Source organism: Macrobrachium rosenbergii, chromosome 56, assembly GCF_040412425.1.
Source record: "Macrobrachium rosenbergii isolate ZJJX-2024 chromosome 56, ASM4041242v1, whole genome shotgun sequence".
Classification (NCBI taxonomy): domain Eukaryota; kingdom Metazoa; phylum Arthropoda; class Malacostraca; order Decapoda; family Palaemonidae; genus Macrobrachium; species Macrobrachium rosenbergii.
Genome location: NC_089796.1, coordinates 25,496,095 through 25,522,081, shown reverse-complemented (window position 1 = coordinate 25,522,081; position 25,987 = coordinate 25,496,095). Strand labels below are relative to the sequence as shown.

General features: G+C 36.4%; 1 protein-coding gene across 9 annotated transcripts in view; it reads left to right on the top strand.

Moving 5' to 3' along the window:
* LOC136836060 (activin receptor type-2A-like) overlaps window positions 1–25,987 on the top strand; it is a 282,286-nt gene that overhangs the window by 115,780 nt on the left and 140,519 nt on the right. For all 9 annotated transcript variants that reach the window (XM_067099957.1, XM_067099961.1, XM_067099966.1 and 6 more), the window contains one exon: window positions 4,621–4,793. In XM_067099957.1, coding sequence (XP_066956058.1) covers window positions 4,621–4,793 — 173 coding nt within the window. The remainder of the gene's footprint in view (window positions 1–4,620; window positions 4,794–25,987) is intronic.

Below are 25,987 nucleotides of genomic sequence, written 5' to 3'. Positions count from 1 at the left end.
TTATAGTCTTGTGCTTGTATACTTTTCAGTAGCATTATAGGGTCCCTTTCCAAGTTGTAATGTTGATAATAGCCCAATAGAAATGCTAGAAACATTCTCTGGCCTCATAAATGTAGGCATAGATAAAAATTTTGTTTATCTTTCTTAGTTGCAGAGTTATCAAGCAAAATGTTTCATGGCTGCCATTTTGTATGCCTTCTTTATCACAGTGGTAAATATAGTAGTAGGAGCTCTGGTGATATCTTCAATTAACTGTTCTACCCAGGAAGACATTTTATCTGGATAATGACTGATGTATTTATTTCAACAATGATGTACTCAAATTGTCAGAAATCGTAACAACGAGCGGCTGTATTGAAATTTTGCATGGGCACCCAGATTTTTCAAGAGGTGGTTAAAATGAGCACTCGTGCCAAATGTCGTGCTTGTATCACAGACTGAAGTATTTTTCTACTGATCAGCTGCACTAAGCATTAAGTGGTATCCGGACCTGCTATCTCAGTTATCCGAGGTACTAGGAGAGATTCCTCTTTGGCGCAACCTACTGTGTCACCCACATGTAGAGAGTTATCACCAGGCAGTGGAAGGTCTGGCACTTCAAGCCTGGAGACTATCCAGTGTCTCCTGAGAGTGAGAGGCTTTTCTTGCTGCACAAGAAAAATGTTCGGATACCTGGCGGAAGTCTTTGGCGGCTGTAGTAGGGGTCGTCGACAGGATAAATCTCCATTCAGAGCTATAGTTCAACAGGTAGCCGATTTTCTTGTTTATTGTCATTGTGAGAAGTTTCTCTTAGTTGTGACCATCAAGGTCTGTAGAGCTGCCCTTGGCGAGGTCTTTCAGTTAAAGGGGACAGATCTCTTGTCCTTGTGGGAGATCTTGGTGCTTTTGAGAAGCTTCAAATAGTCTTGCTTACCCAGGGAACTCAGGCCCTGAGTGGAACATGACTCGTTTCAAGGAGCTCGACTTGTGCACTATACAAGCCATTGAGAGAGTCGTCAGACAGCGATGTGACTTATAAGACTGGCATCTTGCTAGCCCTGGCTTCGGCAAAGAGATTAGGCGAGCTTCATGGCCTCTCTTTCAATGTTAAGCACTCAAGAGGATGGGGATGTGTTATGCTCAAGTTTGTCCCCGAATTCATAGTGAAGACTCAGAATCCTTCGGTCCCTGACACCAGATTTGAGTCATTTTTGGTCCTCTCCCCAGAGGACTTTGTAGGTAATGATTGAGACACGATATTACTTTGTCCAGTTAGGGTGCTGTGGTATGGTACTACCTTAAGAGACACTGACATCTCAAGCTTGAGTGATGATGCCTCTTTATTTGTACCTACTCGACTAAGAAATAGGTGCCCAAGAACATGAACTCTTCCTAGCTTCGTGAGACAGTCAAGTGGGCGTACTTTTCATTTGATGAGGTAGGCAGGAGCACAATCTGGGTGAGAGCTCACGAGGTTAGTGGCATCACCTTGTTACACACATTCCGGAAGAACCTGTCAGTTCCATAGGTAGACGAGCGGGGGTGTGGCCCCTCCAGACCACATTCACTACATTATATCTTTGGGACATTGCCCACAAGTACTTGGACACATTTTTGTTAGGTCCTGTGGTGGCTGCTCAAGTTGTGTAGCCCATCCAGGCCCCCCACCCCCCACCCCCTCAATGATGCATAGCATCTCATCTAAGGTGATTGGTAAGGAGGAGAGAATGTGAGTGAGTGAGTAGTCTCCTGCTTCTCACTCACCTTTCTCTCTTATAGGGGAGAGAGGCAGGTAGCAAGCCATCGTGCTGGACTGGTGAGTCATGCAGGTGAGTTTATATGACAGGCGCACCCTATCTTTCATCTTTTTGTTAGATTGTTAGATGCATGTCCTCTTCTCTCTAGACAAGGGGAGAGAGGGATTAACAGTGAAAAAACCCGTTGGTATTTATTAGCAGAATTATTGTCTCCGACACTATTGGTTTCTTCCAAGCCTTTATGGAAATACTGACACAAACTAATTACATCATGCCCAGAAGTATAGAAGTTGCAACATCCCACATGCTCATCAAGCTAGAGGTGTGGGATTCCTTCCCCAGCTCTTCCAGACCAGGAAGGTATCACTGGCTGGGAAGAACTATCATTTGGTTCAGAGATTTACCCAGACTCCACCCTCCAATGGGTAAGAGTCCTATGTAAAGACAGGATTTGTATGTGTGTAGGAACAAATAGTAAAGTTTTACAGTAATTTTATTTTTCCTAACAAGCAAACCTGAGATGTTTTCATCTACGTTCCACCTCTGCCACCCCTCATTCTGGTACCTGGGCCGAAAGGCAAAGTAGAGTGCAGACTGACGAGTGGGTGGGCTTCCCCCTACCATCGGTGGTTAACAATCTTGTCTGGAAGTTAAATGGCTGTTTCAGCTCGTAGTCGCAAGCTAAAGCGTAAGGAATTCAGGTTTGTATGTTAGGAAAAATGTAAATTACTGTTAAAATTTGCTGTATTTACAGCATGCAGATTATTCATGCTGGTGACATTACTATGAGTTCATGGCTTTGTTTTGGTTGGGTGCTGACACCGTTTTCCTGTCTCAATGAATTGTATTTTACAAAAAGGTGGAGATGTTTCCTACTGTATATGCTTCTAAGGTTTTTTAAACCATTTTTACAAATTGCATTTTTTGTTGTATGATTTTATAATGTTCTTAATTATCAAGTTCTGCTTAAAACTGTGGAAACCAATTATCACAGTAGCTGATGTTGCTGACTGAATGTATTGTTTCAATAGAGAACATTTGAACACAACCAAAACAAATGGTTAGTGTTTGAGTATGATAGTCTTACTATACAGTAGTAAGATATGTTTTATGTTTTAACATATCTCAATTTTACAATTGTCAGCTAATAATGTTCCCTTAAAGTCAGGGTTGATGAGGAATAAGTTTACCTGACCATTGGCTCATCAGCTGATACAGGAATGAATCTTTGTGACCGTGTATATTTTTTTATGACTTGTTTATTTACTCCTTTAAGTAAAAACTTATACACTTCATTGAGGAGTCCTAATAATACAGGCATTCTGAGTACTGTCTAACGAAGATGACCTTCCTGTAGGGTTCTGAGTACTGTCTAACGAAGATGACCTTCCTGTAGGGTTCTGAGTACTGTCTAACCTATGGACCTTGTAATAGTCTTCAGCCTGTAATCTTCAGTCCTATCCTAAAAAACGTAATCTTCAGCCTCTAGTCCTATAAAAAACGTAATCTTCAGCCTCTAGGAGGCACAGTAAATTTTTGAGACTTGCTTTCAAGAAAAAAGAGAAACCTTTTTGATGCTGGGAAATATGATAAACTAACTTAATAAAACCTTGATTGAGAAGGTCAAAGGTTCAGGGATGTAAAGTCAAATTGGTAGGTATGTAAAATGAAACCCAAACTTTTTCAATGCAAACAGTATAGTTCTGTACTTACAAATAAGGTTGCTGTATAAGGAAAACTACACAGCAACTTGAAAAGTTAAATCAGTATGGATAACTTATTAGTCTTTTTTTTATGTGAGCATAATAATTACTTCTTACACAACTCTACTAAAAATATTCAGTATTTCTAAAATCTTTCGACAGGATTAGGAACATTGCGAGTGGCATGCTGAGAAGATTAAAATCACAATTTGGGTGTGTGATCAACTCAAAAGTAGATAGTAGTAGTGTCTCATTTGACAAAACCATTTGATAAACTGTTAAAAATAGCCACCTGTTTATCCAGTTCATGTGTGATTGCCTTAATTTCAAGTGACAACAGTTGACAAGGATGGGGTACAAATCTCAAAGAAATTAATAACTGAATCTTCAATGTTTACACTTCATTTTAAGCAGATATAATTTAAGTGCATTGTATTAGATTTTCAAGGTAAACTCTACAAAAGTTAAGAATTTGAACTTAGTTGAACTATTTGTACTTTACCAGGAATAAGGGAAAAGGAATAGGTAAGAGGTTTGCTCAGAATGATAAGTGGCATGGGTGTTGAGAATTAAGGAAATATGTTAAACCTTTGCCCTGAAATATTCAGTCATATGTGTTTTTGTTTTCATTGTAAGTTTCTTCAAGTTACCACACACATAATCGAAAGTGACAAGGAAAATGCAAAACCTGTTTGGGAAGAAGCCTGTTTGGCATTCAGATAGAAAGCGGAAAGAGGTTGTAGTAATTAGGATTGGTTAGGAAAATAGTTATAAATGAGAAATAATTCCATTTTTAGTCAAGGTTTTGGTTGTACTGGAAATAGTGTTGAGTTACTGTATTTTATTTTATTTCATAGGGACAGTACTTCTATGACAGTTTCTAATTGAAAAACCACAGTAATGGAAAGAGAGGGCTTAACCTTAAAGGTAGTAACAAACTTGTCTCTTGAAGAATGGAAACTCATGTAGGCAAGGATAATGGAAAAAGGAAGAGAATAGAAACCTTTGTAGTGGAGGGAATGAATTTGGTCCTCTGACAACAATAGCTTCAAAGTATTCTGTACGTAAGGTCATTAAATGCAAATAGAAAATGATTTTGTGTACATTATTTAGTATTCAGTCATGGACTGGGAGGGTTGGCCTTAATCTATTTTCCTAATAATTTTTATGCACATTTTCAGCTACAAGTGATGCAAAAAGTACAATGCATTGTGAGGTGTACAACAGCACTTTATGCTCAAAGGAAGGCCCCAAGCCCTCGGTATGTTCTGGAACAGAAATAGAAACTTGCCCGAAGGAAGACTCCGAAAAAGAGGAATACTGTTTTGTTGTTTGGACAGAGAATGATGGAAAGGTATGTAATGCTTTTTTTGAGAATTTATTTAACGATTATGCATTCAAATACTGTAAACTATTGTTATATGGATGCTCAGCTGCCATACAAGAAAACCCTTGAAACCAGACCTGTACATGGTCCCAGAGTGCTCAACTATAATGCTATTGTACCCAATTGGTAGCACATTGTTAGTGTGCGTATATTGTCACAAAGTGATCAAGTACCTGGTTATTACACAAATACTAAAACCCAATAATTTACCTCACTTCAGCCAGCTACCTTAAACCTCATAACAATAATATTAAGACTGAACACACTAAAGGTAACAGTGATCCCTCAGAACTTGCTTAACACTGAAAAATCAACCTAAGTTTATCAAGTTATGGGTGAGGTAACAACTGTCAATAAACAAATAAACTAGGGGAAAAAGAGCATCACTCCATCAAACATTATAAATATTTCCCTGTTTCTAATTCACTTTGATAATATCAAAAGAGGATGGTGCAGATATATCACTTACCTTGTACACACACACAGATATCTTTAATCACTGGTGGTCAAAATGAAAGACTGTGCTTTTAAATTGTTAAACAAACATTTATTTCTAAGTTCAAAAGTTATAATTAGAGTTTACAATTTCAAGAAGATTCACTATTACTTGACAACAATGCAAGATTTAATTAATTCTTAAACAAGTTTAATTCACGAAACTTTAATTTATCAAGAAATCAAGTTAACTGAGCAAAATTCAAGCTATTAAGATTTATTCCAAATTTGAAAAAGAAATCTCAAGAATTGGAAATCAGCACAAGTATTCAATGTTAAAGTATCAACACACAATTTTGGGTAACACTATGAAATTATAAACATATGAGCATATATGAATAATATGAAAACAGGGACATATTAAAAATTAATATGCAACAGAAAATACACCAACAGCAATGTCACTTAGACAAATTACATCAATCTTTCGAAAGATTACCTCCACTTTCAAAAAGATTAAACTCACCTCTTACTAAAATAATAACTCTTTCACCAAGACAACACTTCAGTTTTTAACATGATACAATACAAGTAAATAACACATTACCGTATTCCTCTCTGCACAACATTTCACAATTCCTTATTCCTTATTCACTAAATACCTTTCAGTGCTTGAACAACACAACTGTTTTTAACAAATTCACAAAACTTAAAAGATTTTATGGGAGAGAGTGACCAGAATTTCACACCCTTCTATTTAAAGATGAGAGAGAGAGAGAGAGAGAGAGAGAGAGAGAGAGAGAGAGAGAGAGAGGGGGGATCTTATTATTACCAGACCCCTTTCCAGACTGCCTGTTTTCGTTCACCGATTCTGCTTTTAACCTCAAACCTGGGTTGCCAGTTAGTCATTTCAAATCTTAGTAAACAGAATAAAGAATTCCTTCTACAGAATAAACAGAGTATTTTTGGACTTGGAAAGGAAATATGTTTTGCCCTTTATCTCAATGATTGGCAGTTAACTTCCTGTTTGGACACTTGTCCAAGCAAATACCGATCTGCAAGCAATACTCAGCTAAAAACCTATCAACCCTCATCACAGATACGTTAAGTGCTCTCTCCTCATTTACCAATTTCCCTGGACGGCTAGGTACTAAGCTGTGCAAACAGGATGTACTTATCTGCCTGGTTACTAAATATAACTTTCTTTATAGGATCTGAAAATTTAACTCCCACGAAACATGGCATCTTCCGAACATGAAAGAATACCTAACATTTATAAGCATTGCACAACATTACATACATTACAAAGTCACCTCATTACATTTCACAACACATGAGACATCTAGAAGAAAATTCACATCACTGAAAGAAAAGCATATAAAAATACAGACAAATTACTTTCACAGAAAAATTCACATATATCATATTATAATATTCCTCTCCCCTAGAAGATTAATTTTCCCAGGTTTGAATCCAACGATTTGGAACGGGATAAATAAGCTACAAGTACATTGCGCTTTCCAAAAATGTTCTCTCTCTTTATACAATAAGATTATACAATCAATCGGGAAGCTACTATGGCTGAAAAACTTGAACAGAATAGCCCATAAACTCTAGGGATATCCACAAATCTTTGTAACTCTTTCACTACTTTAGAAACAACCTTGGCTTGCCCAATATTATCAAGTAATTGATCAATAAGAGGTAAGGGATAATTATCAGGTACACTGATGGAATTCAGTTTCCTATAATCAGTACACATCCTAAATGACCATCTGATTTCTTCACTAACACATAAGGAAAACTGTAATGACTTGAACTGGGTTCTGCCAATCCATGCTGCAATAAATATTCAACTTCCTTTTTCAAAACATCTTGATGAAACGGAGATACACGGTAAGCTCTTTGCTTAAATGGTTTGCCATCTTCTCTGATCTTTATCTCATGCTTTGTCAAGTCAGTACACTTAGGTATGTCTGTAAAAATGTCAGGGAAATTTTGAATCATCTCACTTAGTTCTCTGCTTTGTTCAACACTCAGATGTTTTAGTTTGTTCTCCAAATTTTCTAATATTGAAGAATTGTTCATCTTGTTTTCAACTCCCAATTCGTAGCCATCATCGTCCTCTGTAGATGAAGTTGTTTTGGTTATTATAGACACTATCTGAGAAGTAGGGTTTCAAAAGATTTACATGTATCTTCCTCTGTTGTTTCCTTTTCCCTGGTGCTTCAACCACATAAGCTCGATCACTTAACTTCTCTATTATCCTATAAGGACCTTGGAATTTATTTGTAAGAGGAAACTTTTCCACTGGTAAAAACACTAGAACTTGCTGTCCAACACCTAAAATTTCTTAGCTTAGTCTTAGCATCATACTTCCTTTTCATTTTCTTTCGGCTTATCTTCAAATTTTCTAAAGAGAATTTTCTAATTTCTCTTAACCTTTTCGTCAAGTTCTTCACATGTTCTCCTTGGACTTCCTCTTGATTTTCTTCCCAGTTCTCTGCAAGAATTTTCAACGGATCTCTCATGTATCGAGCAAAAATCATTTCGTTTGGTGAACATCCCATGCTTTCTTGATAAGCATTCCTAACTTCAAATATCATTAAAGGTAAACCAACATCCCATTCTCTTCCCGACTCATTACAGTACTTTGTTAACATACTTTTCAAAGTCTGGTGGAAACTTTCCAAGGTTCCTTGAGTCTCTGGATGGTAAGCAGTAGATAACTATTGTTTCACTCCTAACAAGTTCATCACATCCTGGAGTAATTTTGAAGTAAAGTTCGTTCCTCTATCACTTTGTACAATATCTGGAATTCCAAACTTGGAGAAAAATTCCACCAACTTCTCAGCAATTACCTTTGCACTTATACTCCTTACAGGAATCGCCTCAGGATACCTTGTTACTGGACACATTAATGTCAACAGATATTCATGTCCTTTGTTCGTTTTCGGAAGTGGTCCAACCACATCTATTATCACCTTGCTAAATGGTTCTCCTCTAACTTCTATGGATTGTAGGGGAGCTTTCTGAATAGTTTCATTCAGTTTTCCAGCTGTCTGGCATGTATGACACTGCAAAGTCTGCTAACATTCTGGTGAAGTCCAGGCCAGAAAAAATACTTCATCTTCTCAACAGTCTTCCTGATTCCCATATGTCCAGACTCGTCTGCTACTGCTACAACTTGCTTCCTCCGTGGATATGGAATCAAAGTTTGATGAGATTCCCCCCATTCAGCATTTCCTGGAATATCTACAGGTCCATGCTTTCTCATTAGCAATCCTTCCTTAGGTAATAACAAACAGGAGTTTGTTGCATCTCTTCTTGGTCAACAACTCTGAAGAACAAATCTGCCAACGTTGTATCCTTTTGCAGTTGTGTTAACCTCTCTCTGGTCACTTGACCAACTTCAAGGGTTGAACTCTCAGTATCTGCCAACTCTGCTACTGTAGTTTCACTACTATCTTCAGGAACACTTAGACTACGCTGAGTCTCTTCACCAATAACAGGATCCTCCTCCTCTTGGGAAATCTCTTCATTACTAACACTAGGGGAAACTTCACGTTCCTGAAACAGCTCTTCTAAGCTTAAAGATCCTTCACTTGATTCTTTTGGTACAAGCACATCCTCAGTTTCTTCATTCCTGTTTGCAGTTCTTTTCATACTCCTGGTAGTTACACAACTTGGAAACAGGTGAGGTTTTCTTCTTCTCTATCTCGGCTAACCCTCAATGGTTTGTCTGTCACTATAGGACAAGGAGTGAAGGGAACACCACCAACTTCATTACCCAGTAAAACATGCACACCTTCAACAGCTAGTGAGTCCTTTACAGCAAAATCAATACTTCCTGTCACCAATTCACTTGACAAATGCAAGTGCCATATAGGAGTTACTTCCTCTCCTCCTGTACCCTTTAAAATAACTGAATCTCCGGTGAGATTCTTCTCCAACTGTGGATGAGTGCCATGAACTACCACACTATGGTTGCGTCCTGTATCACGTAATATCTTCATTGGTGCCTGCACACTCTAAGAGGGAGTTGTCAGCATACCTTCATAGATATATGGCTTAACCCTTAAGGGACGGCATAATTTATCAATGTGCAGGACCCCAGACCGGGGAAACTTTGAGGTCAGCAAAATAAAAAAAAAAAATCACATCAGTGGAAAGGGGATAACACGTACATTCACACGGTATAAATAGAAAAATTCTAAAAAAATTTTCCCTACCTTCGACGAGAAGTTGAAAATGACTATTTATAACCCCTTGTGGGGCCTCATTTACAAGACAATCGTAAATTTTACCAACTTATGTTTTTTCAAATAAATAAGTTTTTTGGATTTTGTAAAATTATTATTACTGCTCACACAATATCAAAACAGATAAGAAATAAAAGCAGTAACAAATTTTTTGCATATTTGTTGTAAAATATTGACGTAAGTTTATGAGAAGGAAGATTCAATAACTTTTATTTTACTTTTACATGCTTTTTCTAATATTTCTTTGCAATTTTCTTTGTAAATTACACTTACAGCCAACATACTATCGTAAAAGACAAAACAAAAGCAACAGCAACCCCTTCATATATTTACAAGCAAATTTAAAAAAAGACTCGTGAGAGAGAAAGATGCAGTACCTTCCCCCTTGAAGTCACAGGCATTACTGATACTGGCCTAACTCTCACGTCTGTATAAAAGTTGCCATTAGTGAATTTATAGCATATGGAAGTATTGGCACCTTTGTTTCAAATCATTATTACCATAATGATGGTGCGTAATTCTGCTTCACACTGAAGCTCAATCCGTCCACCTCCCCAAACCTGTTTTACTTCACACTGAAGCTCAATCCGTCCACTAAGGGTTAAGAGCCTCCACACTGTTCAGCCACTCACTACTTGAAGTTGCATTTCCACTGGTTGCTAAGCACTCTGCTTGTCTAGTTTCATTTTTTCCCCCACTATTCCTCGTAGTTGGCTTTACCTGGTTATCCTTTATCATCTGTCCAACTGGCTAAATCTGCTGTTGCATCTTATAACAATATCGACTATAATGTCCTACTCTTCCACACTTGTAGCAAATGACATTAGTCTTCTGCATCTGTCTTGAGAACAGACCAGGAGGTGAGGGTTTAACATTCCACTGCTGTGGGGTATATATTGCATTTTGGCATAGTTATTAGAAGGGTTTCTCACATCAATGTTCTTAAAACTCTACTGAGACCTATAACTCTCAGATATTGCTCTAAGACCACTAACTCCTCAAGTTCGTCTATGGACTTTACTTTAGCGGCCTCCAACCATCGCCTGAAACATCCTCTTACTTGATAGGCATAGTCCAAGAAAGTCATCTTGTCATCCTTCTTCAAAGATCTGAATCTTTCATTGTAATATTCAGGGGTCATCTGGTAAACTTGGAACACATTGTGTTTCAGTACACTGTACTCTTTACACTGATCAGCTGATAAGGCTAAATAGGCACTTCTTCCTTTACCAATTAGAACACTCTGTAGTAAGACTGACCATTTATCTTCTGGCCATCCCCTACCTGTAGCCACGTTTTCAAAGTGCTCAAAAAACTCATCTGGAGCTTCTTCTGTAAACTGGAATTAACTTATGCATTCTTACTGCATCCAACACAGGGTCTGCATTACCTTGGACGTAGTTATATGGGTTTACAAGTAATGTGGATCGAGCTCTGATTAACTCCAACTCCCTTTCATGTTTTGCTTTTTCCTTTTCTTCTTTTTTCTCTATCAGCCTGTATCTGCAACCCAAGCAACTTTTCTTCTGACTCTAGCACCCTCAGTTTACACAAAATTTCCTCTGTTTCTGAACGTCAAAGTTCTGCCTCTGCATTACTGTTCTCATTCTCTTGTCTTAGCTTATTCGTAAATTCTGCCTCAGCTGCATTCAACAATTCATATGCCTCATTTAACTCTCTCTACTTTATCAGAGCTTATCAGTGCTTGGATTGCAGCACATTTAATTTGTGCCTCAATCATATCACTAGTCACATTACCCCCACATATCACTGCTAAGAGAGTCCACTGTGCCTTAGGTTAAATTCAGATAACTTTCTGATGGTTGGAGTGCCTAAAAATTCCTAAACTTCAAACAGAGCCATTTTCTCTAGTTTACTCGACTAAATAGTTTACAATACACTTCAAAACAACTAAATGGTCACTCCTACCAAAATATATCCCTAACACCGCTCTCCTACCAAAATATATCCCTAACACCACCAGTATAAACCATAAATCAGAGTGATATTCTGTTTTGTTCTCCCGGCGATGGACACCAAATATTTTATCACGAAGTGATCAAGTACGTGGTTAATACACAGATACTAAAACCCAATAATTTACCTCACTTCAGCCATACCTAAAACCTCATAACAATATTAAGACTGAGTACTCTAAAGGTAACAGTGATCCCCTAAAACTTGCTTAATGATCCCGTAAAACTTGCTTAACATTTGAAAAATCAACCCAAGTTTATCAAGTTATGGGTGAGGTAACAACTGTTAATAAATAAATAAACTAGGGGAAAAAGGGCTTCACTCCATCAAACACTAAATATTTCCCTTGTTCTAATTCACTTTGATAATATCAAAAGAGAACGGTAAAGATATACTGTACACTTACCTTGTACACACAGGCAAATGTCTTTAATCACTGGTGGTCAAAAGGAAACAAATTTATTTCTAAGTTCAAAAGTTATAATTAGAGTTCACAATCTCAAAAAGATTTACTATTACATGATACAAATGTAAGATTTAATTAATTCTTAAACAAGTTTAATTCATAAAACTTTAATTTATCAAGAAATAAAGGTAACAGAGCAAAATTCAAACCATTAAGATTTATTCTAAATTTGAAAAAGAAATCTCAAGAATTGAAAATCACAAGTATTCAATTTTAAAGTATCATTACACAATTATGGGTAACTATGAAATTATAAACATATGAGCATATATGAATAATATGAAAACAAAGACATTAAAAAATTAATATGCAGCAGAAAATACACCAACAGCAATGTCACTAAGACAAAATTTGAGTAAAGATTACATCAATCTTTCAAAAGATTACCTCCACTTTCAAAAAGATTAAACTCGCCTCTTACTAAAAAAAATAACTCTCACCAAGACAACACTAAAGTTTCTAACAACATGATACAATAACAAGTAAATAACACATTACTTTATTCTTCAGTGCACAACATTTCACAATTCCTTATTCCTCACTAAATACCTTTCAATGCCTGAACAATACAACTATTTTCAACAATTCACAAAACTTAAAAGATATTATGGGAGAGTGACCAGAATTTCACACCCTTCTATTTAAGGATGAGCTGAGAGTGAGAGAGAATCTTATTACTACCAGACCCCTTTCCAGACTGCTTGTTTTCGTTCACCAATTCTGCTTTTAACCTCAAACCTGGGTTACCAGTTAGTCATTTCAAATCTTAGAATAACCTGAGTCCCTCTCCCCATTCTAGAATACACAGAATACAGAATTCCTTCTTCTACAGAATAAACAGAATAAAGAATTCCTTCTTCTACAGAATAAACAGAGTATTCTTGGACTTGGAAAGAAAATATGTTTTGCCTTTTGCCCTTTATCTAAATGATTGGCAGTTGACTTCCTGCTTGGACACTAGTCCAAACAAATACCGATCTGCGAGCAATTATCGGCTAAAAACCTATCAACCCTCATCACAGATACGTTAAGTGCTCTCTCCTCATTTACCGATTTCCCTGGACGGCTAGGTACTCAGCTGTGCAAACAGGATGTACTTATCTGCCTGGTTACCAAAAATAACTTTCTTTACAGGATCTGAAAATTCAACTCCCACGAAACTTGGCATCTTACGAACATAAAAGAATACCTAACATTTATAAGCATTGCACAACATTACATACACTATAAAGTCACCTCATTACACTTCACAACACATGAGACATCTGGAAGAAAAATCACATCACTGAAAGAGAACCATATCAAAATACAGACAACATATTACTTTCACAGAAAAATTCACATATAATATTATATTATAGTGATATTTGATGGAGTATTCAAATATGTTTGATGATATACATTATGAAGCAGTGTCAGTTTGCGGTAGGGGTATGGATGTATGAAAGACAACACTGCCAACATGAAATAGTCACACGTTTGCTATGCAAGAATGTCTTTGATGTAAACTGGTTTGTCATTAAACTGGCTAACAAGGTTAGTTACAGGGAATGGTGTTTGTGTGTGTCAGTGAGTGATGAGGGAAACCTTTCTACTTGCGTGCATTTACCCTTGCTTTTTTCAGCTGCTTTTATGTTTGCATACATCCACTGTTGGTGTGTGGTTATTGTTCCTGACTCAGTAAATTATCTGGCAGCTTTTTAGGTTATATTTGCTTATTGTTCGTTATTTGTATGTTTGGTTTAATGTTTTGTGACTGCATGTTTGGTTTATTGTTTTGTTACTACAGAAATAAAGCCATTGCCTTTTATGTAGGAGTATTTCTCAGCTTAAGTTGGAAAGTCATTGAAGCTTGGTATTAACAAGGTGGATAACTGGTGGTAGGCTGGTGATTGGGAGAGTTCCCTCTCATACTTCCCATAACCAGCACTTCTCCTTTAGCCATGATGGATGTTTCTTTCATTTTTGTTTTTTTTATTGAATTTATGGTATTACTGTGTGTTTTTCTCTTTGAGATGAATCTTGCCTACTATTAAGGTAGCTTATATCTTTGTACTGGCAAGTGCAGTCAGCTCAAAATAAAAAGATGGCTTGGCAGACCCAGATGATCGTCTAATTTACCTGTGCACCAGATTTGTTTTGAATATATTAGTTCTCATCAGAATTCTTTTTGCCATTGTTCAGCAAACTCTATTGGTAGGGAGGTTTGCTTAGCCTCGGTTCTTAATTTAAGATAATAACAAAAACTGTGATGTTAAGAATTCTTGTGATATATGTTCCAGTTCTAATGATGAATTTGTTTCTCTCATAGAATCTATTTCATCTGTATTTCATAAATGTCTGAATCATGTTTAGGCTTCTGTTTCACCAGCAGGTACCGCAATTAAATCAAGTGTGATGCCTTTTTAGCAGCCCATATTAGCTTGAGAGTTGTCTTCTTTTGACAACGTTTGGTCCCCTGGGTTTTTTGTTCAGGGAGACAGCTCCTGTAGCTCTAGCTCATTCTTTTGTCTTTGGGGACAAGGAACTTGGTGTAATTGTCTTTTGTGGTTTGGCTGTTTATTATTCAATTTGCTCCCCATTATCCTCACTTGGTCCCCCTCAATGTGGGACCACCTTGACATGGTGAGTGGGCTCTTGAAACCCAGGAATCTGTTCCCAGGTTTGAGTTCAAGAGTCACATATATCAGTATATATATCTTTGGATTAATTTTAGTGGAATTTTCCACTTTTGCTAAAATATATTGGACTTGATAAATAGGAAAAGATATCATAGCTGGGATTGGGTTTATATCCAAAGCTAAATAGTGGGGACTGTGGTAGGACTATCAGTTACGCGACTCTTGGCATTCTATAAGGGTTGCCCATGATATGATTAGGGTGGGGACGATTGTATTCTTATAATACTCTCAGTCCTAGCAAGCAAGTTTGGCCTACACTAATATCCCTCTTAGTTTAACAGACCACTGAGCTGATTAACTCTCCTAGGGCTGGCAGATTTACTTTTACGTGGCTAAGAACCAAGGTTACCTAGGGGACCTACAGCTTATTGTGGAATCCGACACATTATAGCCACTTCCTCTTGTTCTTCACTGGCGGTCGGAGATTCGAACTCATGACCAACAGAGTGGTAGTTGAGAACGGAACCCGCTCACCCAGCGAGGAACTATATGGGGTAGGGTAGGGTAAGGGGCAGACATTTGGAAGTCGGTTCTCACTTGTGCCATTGGTTGAAGAATAAACTCCATGAAGGGCTGATGATATCTTTTTAAGGGTTTTCAGGTTTATTTTTCTTTCCAATCTTTATGATTAGTCACTAAGGATTTGGGTACCCCTGGGCCCTTTGATGGTATTGTCCTGGCACATTTGACGACTGCTGCTCCAGTACAGAGCAGATCTTCTATCATGGAAATGGATAATTCTCTGGATAATTCAAATAATCAAAATCAGGGTGGTATTAAAACTTTAATACCGTATAAAACACCCAAAAAGAGTTAATACTGACATGACCCAACCCTGACTCACTTTGACTCCCTCTTTGATAGTGCAAGCTGGTCAAGGTTTCTAACCATGGAAACATGAGACATCCAACAACAGAAATGTCATTCAGACAAAAAAAAGAAAGGACATGGCTTATGGAAGCCACAAATTAAAACATCCAACAACAAGTGTCATTGAGACAAATAAAAGAAAGAACATGGCTTATAGAATCCACAACAAAAATCCCAATCTGAAGACTATTTGTCCATAAAAAGTATGGATAATGTAAATGACACTGTGAACAGGATTCAGGGTACTATTGTACTTCCTGAAAAAAATAACGAACTGGTCGAGAAGAATATGCTGTTGGACTCTCTTAAAATGAGATATCCCAAAGTCCAAGATTGTGGGTATATATAATACCAAGTAAATAGAATATTAAAATATTGAAAATTGCAAAAATAGATTTTGAAGGTCAAGACCTACCTCAAAAAAATAAAAATTTTGGGCTAAAATAGAAAACTGAGACCTTACATTCCAAAACCATTACGATGTCAAAATTGTAGGAAATATGGGCACACAAAGAAGAACTATTGAAATTAACCTATATGTGCTTATTGTGGTTCTGACGAACTTACCACAAAGTGGAAGTGTAGTCAGCCAGTGTGTAAACTGTGGGCAAGAACATCACTGAAGGTCCAAAGAATGTACAATATATACAAGAAAGAACAGGGATGTCTATAAAAGAGGCTAAGTTGGAATTAAAAGTGAGAGGAATTCAAGATCTGTCAAAGAAATGTACATATTCTTCAAAAACAAGAACCATTAATGAAACAAAAATGCATACAGGTAGAAGTAACAGCATAGAAAAGTAATCTCAAGAAAAAATTAATGCTTTAGAAATAAAAATAAAATGGTAAAGAATAAAGAAACGGGTACAAATGAGATGGATAATATTTTATCCAATTCATTTGAAATATTAATGCAAATAGGAATGCAGGAGGATGCTACTACAGAAATAACAGAGGAGGGTTGTGATTGACTGGAAATTAAAGAACACCACCCAAAACAAAGAAACCAACTTTTATTAGAGAAACATCTGTTAAACCAAAGATAAAGGATATGAAGAAAGAACAAAAACAAAAACAGGTTAAGATTATACTTTTGTCTCCTAAAATAATAGTAAAACCTATGGAAGCAGTTATCCAAAACACCAAAGTAGTAGAAGAGATCGATAACATAGTTAACAGTGATTATGTCAGGGGAGAAGATATCTCCAGTAATTTGTACAAGAACAAATGGAACAAGAAGTATACGTAAGATAAAAATGATTGTCAGGGGAGAAGATGTCTCCAATAATTGGTACAAGAATAAATGGAACAAGATATACATGATAATAAATGTGGGTATACCAATTGTTTCATTGAATTGTGCAATAATAAGAAAAAGATGGTTTAACAAACATTAAAAGAAATTTTATGAAATAAAGAAAAAAAGAAACTACTGATTTGAGCACCCATGAAAAAGGTTGCCTGTGCATTGCACACTTCATGTATTATAAAGGAAAACAAGTAAATATCTTGAGTAAATTATTAGAAAAAATCCAAATTGATAATACAAAAAAAAAAAAAAAAAAAAAGTAAAAACCGCTATAACATATTTTTAATAGCCATACAGTAATACTTCAAACTTACGCGAGGTTAGGTTCCAGAACCCCTCTTGCAAGTCGAAGATTCGTGCAAATACTTATTTCTAGAGTTTTAAACACTAGATATGACCCTAATCATGCTCCCTAAGTATTAAGCTAACTTTTAAATGTAAGTTACTGTTTCATTTAAAAGTTAGCTTAATACATTACCCTTGAAAAAAAAAGAAATGAATGGTTGACTAAAAATTGAGTAATACTACCACGTACGTAACGTATACTAATACTACCCCTAATTCATGGGATGCCATTTTCTTGTAAACTTCATATGTCACAGTCATAACAAAGGTACAGTTCAATAAAATAAAGAAAACATATGTAATGTTTGAAGGTAGTAAGGTAAAATTCAATCGAGAGAGAGAGAGAGAGGTGGGTATGTCCTTACGTTGAGAGAGTGAAATTATTTATGAATTATTACAGAGAGAGAGAGAAAAGTTATTCTTAGGTTAGATATCAAAAGATGGAAATTCATGTTTTATGAAGGAAAAAGAAAGAGAGAGAGAGAGAATTTCAGTACGTACAGATCCTTTGACACACTGTGGGCAACGCTCCCCTTTGTGTCATATGTCAAGTTAATTAATTAGACAGCTACCTTCCCCCCTCCTCTCGTCAAGGCTCACACAAAAGATCGGGATATGATATGTACTTGTTCATATAATTTACTATACAAATGCAAAAAATGCACGATAAACATGAAATAAAATTAATAAAGAAACGTCATGTTTATCCATGCATAAAAATCTCTTATCTCAGAGATACAACTCATACATCAAACCAAATCTGTATTAAAGTAGTATGAAAGAGAGAGAATTATTACATCAGAGCTGTTTTGTGATTTTGATTGATTTTACTGTATTTTAACTAAAGTAGGCTAGTATCATACAGTATTTATGTACAAAAATAAAAATACAAATTTTACACATAAAAGCATGAAAACTTACATCAAATATTAAACATAGAGACTTCTGCAGGGTTTCTCAAGGATTTCGCAAATGTTGCATGTCTGTGAAAAAATCGCGTATGCCAGTTAATTAGGTTCCAGTGAAAAGTTTGTGTATCTGTGAATTCGCTCAGCTCAAATTGTATAAGATCGAGGTATTACTGTATTATACAATGGAATGTAAATGGTCTCCAGACCAGATTACACCTAGGAGAAGTGCAACGATTACTAAAAGAATATGAACTAATGATATGTTTTACATGATGTAAACAAAATTGTATCATAAGTGGAAGAAGGAAATTTAGGTACAACCTATATGTACATAATTTAGGTAAAGCCATATACAGTAAACCCCCGTATTTGCGTTCTCATGGTTCGCGGACTCATGCATTCGCGGGTTTCTCTGTGGAACATATCTAGCCATTTTTCGTGGAAAATTCGCCCATTCGCGGTATTTTTCACTGAGAAATATTCACTAATTACTGTATTTTCATATAATTTTCATGAATAAATGCACTTTTTGTGATAAAACTTAAAATACTCAGGTATAAGCATTTTTACAGGTTTTTTCTTGGTTTAAGCTATCAAAATGGGCAGTTCTAAGTGTTTTTAGAGGGGTTTTAAGCATTCGCGGATTTGACCTATTCGCGGAGGGCGGCCGGGTGTGGGATGCATCCCCCGCGAATACGGGGTGTTCACTGTATGTACAATCACTCAATGTTTTGCAACATACTTCAAAACTTTTCGGACAACACCTTATAGTAGCGACATCTGGCGCTATTTGGCAACTCGGTTGTAAGCGCACGAAACAACTGAACACTAGTGGTGGGTCCGAGAAATTACCTGCAGTTTCGCTTAAACAGGGCTTTTTCTGATACTGCTAACTGTTGGCACAATTTACTTAATTAAAAGATGTTACTATAATACTTCAGAGGTCATCGCTGTTCTTATGTTTTAATATTTTCATCTCCAACTGCCATCACTATCATTGTTTTATCTCCTTCATATGTGTGAACTTTGTAGACATAGGCCTACGACTGTTATAAGTTGAACTATTAGTCTTATTAACATCAACAAATATGACTTTTGTAAAGATTTGTTTGCACATTATTATTAAAATCAAATTTTTGAATGATTAATTGTATGTATATTGTGAACTAGTGGAACTTAATATAAAATATACTGAATTAGAGTAACAGATTTCACGTCTGTTGTTGTAACATAGAATATAATCGTGAGCACACACACACACACACACATATATATATATATATATATATATATATATATATATATATATATATATATATATATATATATATATATATATATATATATATATATATATATATATATATATATATATATATATATATATATATATATATATACTGTATATATATATATATACAGGCAGTCCCTGGTTTACGACGGTGGTTCCATTCTTGCGCCCGTCGAAAACCAGAACAACGGCATACGACACCAGAAAAATGTATAAAAATTTGAAACAAAAGTTATGAAAGCCTTACTTTTAATCCTTTGGGTATACTGCATGTTGTTTCTTGATGTTTTACCTACATTTTGATGTGGTGTGTATCCAAAACTGGTGGTTCTGGAATGTAAAATTTTACAATTTAGTATAAAGTACAGTATTGTAGTAGTGCACTGTACAGTAATTGAAAAATCCTGTATGCAGTAAAGTATAGAGTACTGTACATATACTGCACAAAAGTAAAATATAACTTGTTATATAGTAACGCAGGTGTACAGTACTGTAATTTATACCAAAGAATTTATAAAAGATAAAAAAAAAAAGTGAATTCCCTACTTTTATTTTGGAAACCCCATGCTTCTTAACCCTGGAAAAATGGTGTGGCCTCATGATTCAGGGAATTCTGGAATGTAAAAATTTAGTATTAGTGTACATATAATACTGTACAGTAGTCCTGCATGCAACAAAGTACTGTATAAATACAGCACAGTCAGTATTTTACAGTAGAATATTTTATTATAAGTTAGGAATTCCTTACCTAATTTCAGTGATTGTATGTGTGGGGAGCCTGCAATGATAAGGATAAAATTACTGCAGACTACTGTATGTGTTACACTGTTCTGTATCAGTTCAGGTATTTCACAAACCTATGTTCAACAGTACAAAATAAAAATATGAATTCCTTACCTAATTTCAGTGATTTTTAGAAGATGGAGGCTAGGATGAGGGAGCTCTAGTAAAGGTGCTGGGCAGTCTGGAATATTAGAATAAAGCTGTTACTTTATATTTATCAAATGTACTGTACATATAACAATTTTTAACATTATAAACAGTTAAGAATTCCATACCTTTAGTAATTTGAAAGATGTAGGCTACATGAGGAAGGTTATGTACAGTTACAATAGAGGTCAGGTTAAAGGTGCATGTTAGTCTGGAATGATAATGTACATGATGAAGATTAGAATAAGGTACTTCTGTGGATTTCATAAATAGTACACTATTTTATAAAATGTATAACAGTTTATAAAATAGAAAGTGTTCTTACCAAATTCTGGTGGTTGGCTTGCTTACTGGCATGGGCATATGGTAGATAACAGGGGGGCTATGGTGTGGCATCTGCAGGTGCTTGGGAGTCTGCAATGAAAAAGATAAAAATGATACTGTACACAGTAGTATTGTACTGTATAAGTATAACAACACAATTTAAAACAATGTAGGCTAATACAAATTTCTAAAAAGTGAAGAATTCCTTACCTGGTGGACATGAAATGGGTGCAGGTGCTACTGGTGCAGGTGAATTAGGAGTTGAGCAGGGACCTGTCATTTGTGGAACGATGAAAGATAAAAATTACCATACAGTACTGTACTGTAGTAGAGGGGTATGTATGCAATAAGCTATACAGTTTTATAAAGTGATTTGAAAGAAAAAGTAGTCATGAAATCCTTACCTGATGGGGCTGGAGAAGGGATAAGGTCAGCCGAGTTGGGCCGGGAGGAGGCTATAACATGTTGATCTGGAATGATAATGATTATGTAAAGTTACAGCACATACTAAAGCAATACTGTACAGGTGGGTGAAGTGCAGTACACTTTTTGTAACATTTATAACAATTTATAAAACGTAAAAAAAAAAAGTTAAGAATTCCTTACCTGATGAAGTTGGAGAGGAGACAGGTCCCGTAGCTTCAAAACCCTGGAATTCTTCAGGGGAGTCAGGACTGTCATCACTACCAAAGAGATCTGGAATGACACCTAATGAAAAAAATTAGGTTATGCAATAGTAAATATAAAATTTTTACCATATGTACAGTATGTACAAATGATTTCTTGCATGAAAATTATAAAAATGAAACACTTAGGAATTCCTTACCTGATGGAGCTGGAAAAGCTGCTGGGGAGGGTACTGCAGGCACAGGTTCAGGCTCAGATTCTGATTCATAGTTAGGTAGAGGTTCTGGGGAATCTGGATTAGGAGGCACTTTTGTAATGATACAAATGATAAAATTTATTGGGTTATGCTGTGTATCTACAGTATGTAAATATAAATTGCAGTAACATTTTTATAAATCTAATTACAATTTATAACAATTTATATTACAGCAGTTAACAAAAATAAAGTTGAGAATTCCTTACCTAGACTAGGAGTGGCAGGTGGTGCTGGAGACTTCTTCACGAAGAAAGAGTCTAGCCTAGACTGCACTTTCTTCTTCAGCTGCTTTTCCTTCAGCGTCTCCTTGTAGAACATAGTAAGATCCAGCATCCCTCTGCGAATCCTCTCAAACCTGACAATGTTAGGGTCCTCACCCTCAAATGCTGCCAAACATTTCTCCAGGTGAGCAAAACCCTCTGTCAAGCCCTTGACAGTTAATGCCCTGACCTTTGGTTGTGATGCTTCTTCCTCCTCCTCGATCATCTGCTTCTCCAGCTCAGTGAGGTCCTCCAATGACAATTCCTCTCCGTGGGATGCCAGCAGCTCAGTGACATCCTCAGCTTCCAAGTCCAGTTTCAGCCTCTTGCTTAGGCCAACAATTTTCCTTGTCACAGTCACAACATCATCTGCCTGCTCAAACCCCTCAAAACTATTCACAAACTGCGGACACAGTTTCTTCCAGGCACCATTCAGAGTCGTCACTTTTATTTCGTCTCAAGCACGTGCGATGTTCGTCACAGCATCTGCAATGTTGTAGTCCTTCCAAAATTCTTTCAGAGTCAACTCCTTGTTACCTTCAACGGCCCGTAAAGCAGAGCGTATTGTCCTCCTCAGGTAGTATGCCTTGAAGTTAGCAATGACTCCCTGTTCCATCGGCTGTATGAGGGATGTAGTTTTTGGTGGTAGATACACCACCTTCACATTAGGGTGCATGTCACTGAGATCAGCCGGGTGACCAGGGACATTGTCTAGGACAAGCAGGACCTTAAAAGGCAGACCCTTCAAGGCACAATACCTTTCCACTGCTGGCACAAAGTGGTCATTGAACCAGTCCTCAAAGACCAAGGTAACCCAAGCTTTCTTGTTGGACTTCCCAATGACGGGGAGTTGACTCTTGAAAATGCCCTTAAAAGCCCTGGGATTTTCTGCCAAGTACACTAGCAAGGGCTTAAGCTTCAAATCGCCACTAACATTCGCCCCAAAGAGTAAAGTCAGCCTCTCCTTACCAGTTTTATGGCCTGGTGCTGACCTCTCCTCCTTGGAAATGTATGTACAATTTGGCATTCTTTTCCAAAATAACCCTGTCTCATCTACATTAAATACCTGGTCAGCAGTGTAACCACCTTCTCTAATTATCTCAGCCAAACCACAAGGGAAACTTTCTGCTGCTAGGCCATCAGCGCTCTGGTGGAAAATTCTTCACTAGCACTGCATTCCCCACTCTTCTTCACCACTGCCGCATGCAGCTCCCTAGCCTTTTCTTGAATCACACTCAGGCTCACTGGAACACGCCGTTGGTTCTGGCTACGTTGCTTCACGTTAATCACCGTTGCCTTCATTGGTGCAGCCTCTTGCACGTTTCAGAATACACTGCTTGTCCTTCACTATGGTAACAACCGTTGTTCTACTAAGGCCCAAGGCACGGCCTATCTCTGTGTTACTCTCACCCTTCTCCGAACATTTAATTATGCCATACTTGACTTCCATGGTGATGCTCTTCCTTGGTTTCTTGGATGCACTAGCATCAGATGATGAACTCTGCCGTTTTGGAGCCATAGTGAAGGCACAAATCACGAAAAAAACTACAGCTAAAGAAAAGCAACAATGGGGCAACGTACCTAGCTCAGCGGAGGCAAACACGTGAGTGAGGGAAGGGTTGTTTGGTAACGTTACGCGCGCCTGCGTGTTCGACCCAGGCAGGACGTTGTCCAGTCAACTACTAATGCAGTTACAGTACAGTAAATACAGAGCGCAGCTACGCTCAGGAAACTAGTTCCGCTTACAAAGCGGCATAAAAAGCGTCGAAAAACCGTCATGACCTTGGAATGTATTTTAATAATAATTGTAACCGGAAACTGATTTTTGATGAATACAGTAATACTTCGATCTTACACGATTCGAGTTGCGCGAATTCACACACACACGAACTTTTCACTGGAACCTAACTAATGGGCATATGCGATTTTTTCACAGACACGAAATTCTCGAGAAACCCTGCAGAAGTGGGTGTTTAATTTTTAAAGTAATTTACAAGTTTTCATGCTTTGTGTAAAATCTGTATGAAAAATGCATTTCATTCTTTTATGTGTAAAATCTGTATGAAAAATGCATTTCAAATGCAAAATTTGAAAAATGTTTTTTAATGTGCAAAATCTCTTATGAAAAATGCATTTCATGCTTTCATGTGTAAAATCTCTATGAAAAACGCATTTCATGCTTTCATGTGTACAATCTGTATCGAAAATGTATTATTTTTATTTTTGTACAGGCATAAATATGATGCAAAGGTAATTTCAGCACATTCACTTAGTGTACTTTTACAAGATGTGATACCCATTTGCAAAGTTACTGCACTTTTCAAAGATGATACCCTGCAGAAAATGCTTGTTTAATGTTTGAAGTACATTTATAAGTTTTCATGCTTTTAACTGTAAAATCGATATGGAAAATTTATATTTATATTTCTGTACATAAATATCATACAAGTATTATGTCCATTTGCAAAGTCTTTGTCACAAGGACTTTACATGACCTTGAGATGAGGTTGTTCAGTCGCACTCATTTGATAAAATGAATTCTTTGATGTAATATCAGAGATGTAACTAAGAGTTGTATAAGTGTCATTCTTTGAAAATTACTCTGTTCACCTCGGAGAAAAGTGCTGGTGCAATCTGTATGTGCATGTAATTACAGCACGCTCAGTTGGTGTACTTTTACAAGATGTGATACCCTGCATTTTTCAAAGATGATACCCTGTAGAAAGTATGTATAATTTTTAAGTTTTTTTGTTTTTAGGTGTAAAATCAGAATGGAAAATTTGTATTTATATATTTAATGCATAAATACGATACAAAAGCAGTACAGTTACTTTATTATAGTATCTCTCTCTCTCTCTCTCTCTCTCTCTCTCTCTCTCTCTCTCTCTCTCTCTCTCTCTCTCTCTCTCTCTCTCTCTCTCTCTCTCTCTCTCTCTCTCTCTCTCTCTCTCTCTCTCATTCGTAGTTAGCGCTCAAACATACGTTTACAACTTATTATTCTCTGTACGTCATTACCTGTACAGTATATAATTTTAAATTGATTGAATTTTACCTGTACTGTACTACCTTCTATGAACATTATGTACATGTTTTCGATGTTTTATGGAATTGTACTTTGTGACGTTTTGCCTAGTGATGCAAAGAAAACGGCATCCCATGAATTAGGGGTAACATTAGTATACATATGCACCTACTGTAAATGCACTATTATGAAAATGTGCAGTACTCAATTTTTATGTCAACCATTTACTGTATTCCTTTTTTAAGGGTAATAAGCTAAATTTTAAATAAAATTACCCTAACTTTAGTTCATTTAAAAGTTAGCTTAATACTTTGGGAGCATGATTAGTACTTAAACTCTGGAAATAAACATTTATTAGCATTTTTAAAGACCATGCCAAACTTACGCGAAAATTCACCTTGCACGAGGGGCTCCAAAACCTAATGTCGCGTAATTTCGAGGTATGACTGTACTGTTAAACCAGAAACGGATTTTTTTTATAAATATACGTAATTGAAAAGCGTGTCATAAACAGGCTGTGTCAGGAAACAAACATCGTAAACCGCCTGGATTTTTTAATGAATATATCTGAAAAACCGTCGTAAATTCGAACGTTGTAAGCTGGAACCGTCAGAACAGGGGACTGCCTATATGTATATATATATATATATATATATATATATATATATATATATATATATATATATATATATATATATATATATAGTAATACTTTGATCTTACATGATTCGAGTTGCAAATTCACACACACACAACTTTTCACTGGAACCTAACTAATGGGCATACACGATTTTTTCACAGACACACGAAATTCTCGAGAAACCCTGCAGAAGTGGGTGTTTAATTTTTGAAGTAATTTACAAGTTTTCATGCTTTTATGTGTAAAATCTTTATGAAAAAAATGCATTTCATTCTTTTATGTGTAAAATCTGTATGAAAAATGCATTTCATGCTTTTATGTGTAAAATCTGTATGAAAATGCATTTCATGCTTTCATGTGTAAAATCTCTATGAAAAATGCATTTCATGCTTTCATGTGTAAAATCTGTATCAAAATGTATTATTTTTATTTTTGTACATGCATAAATATGATGCAAAGGTAATTTTAGCACATTCACTTAGTATTACTTTTACAAGATGTGATACCCATTTGCAAAGTTACTGCACTTTTCAAAGATGATACCCTGCAGAAAAT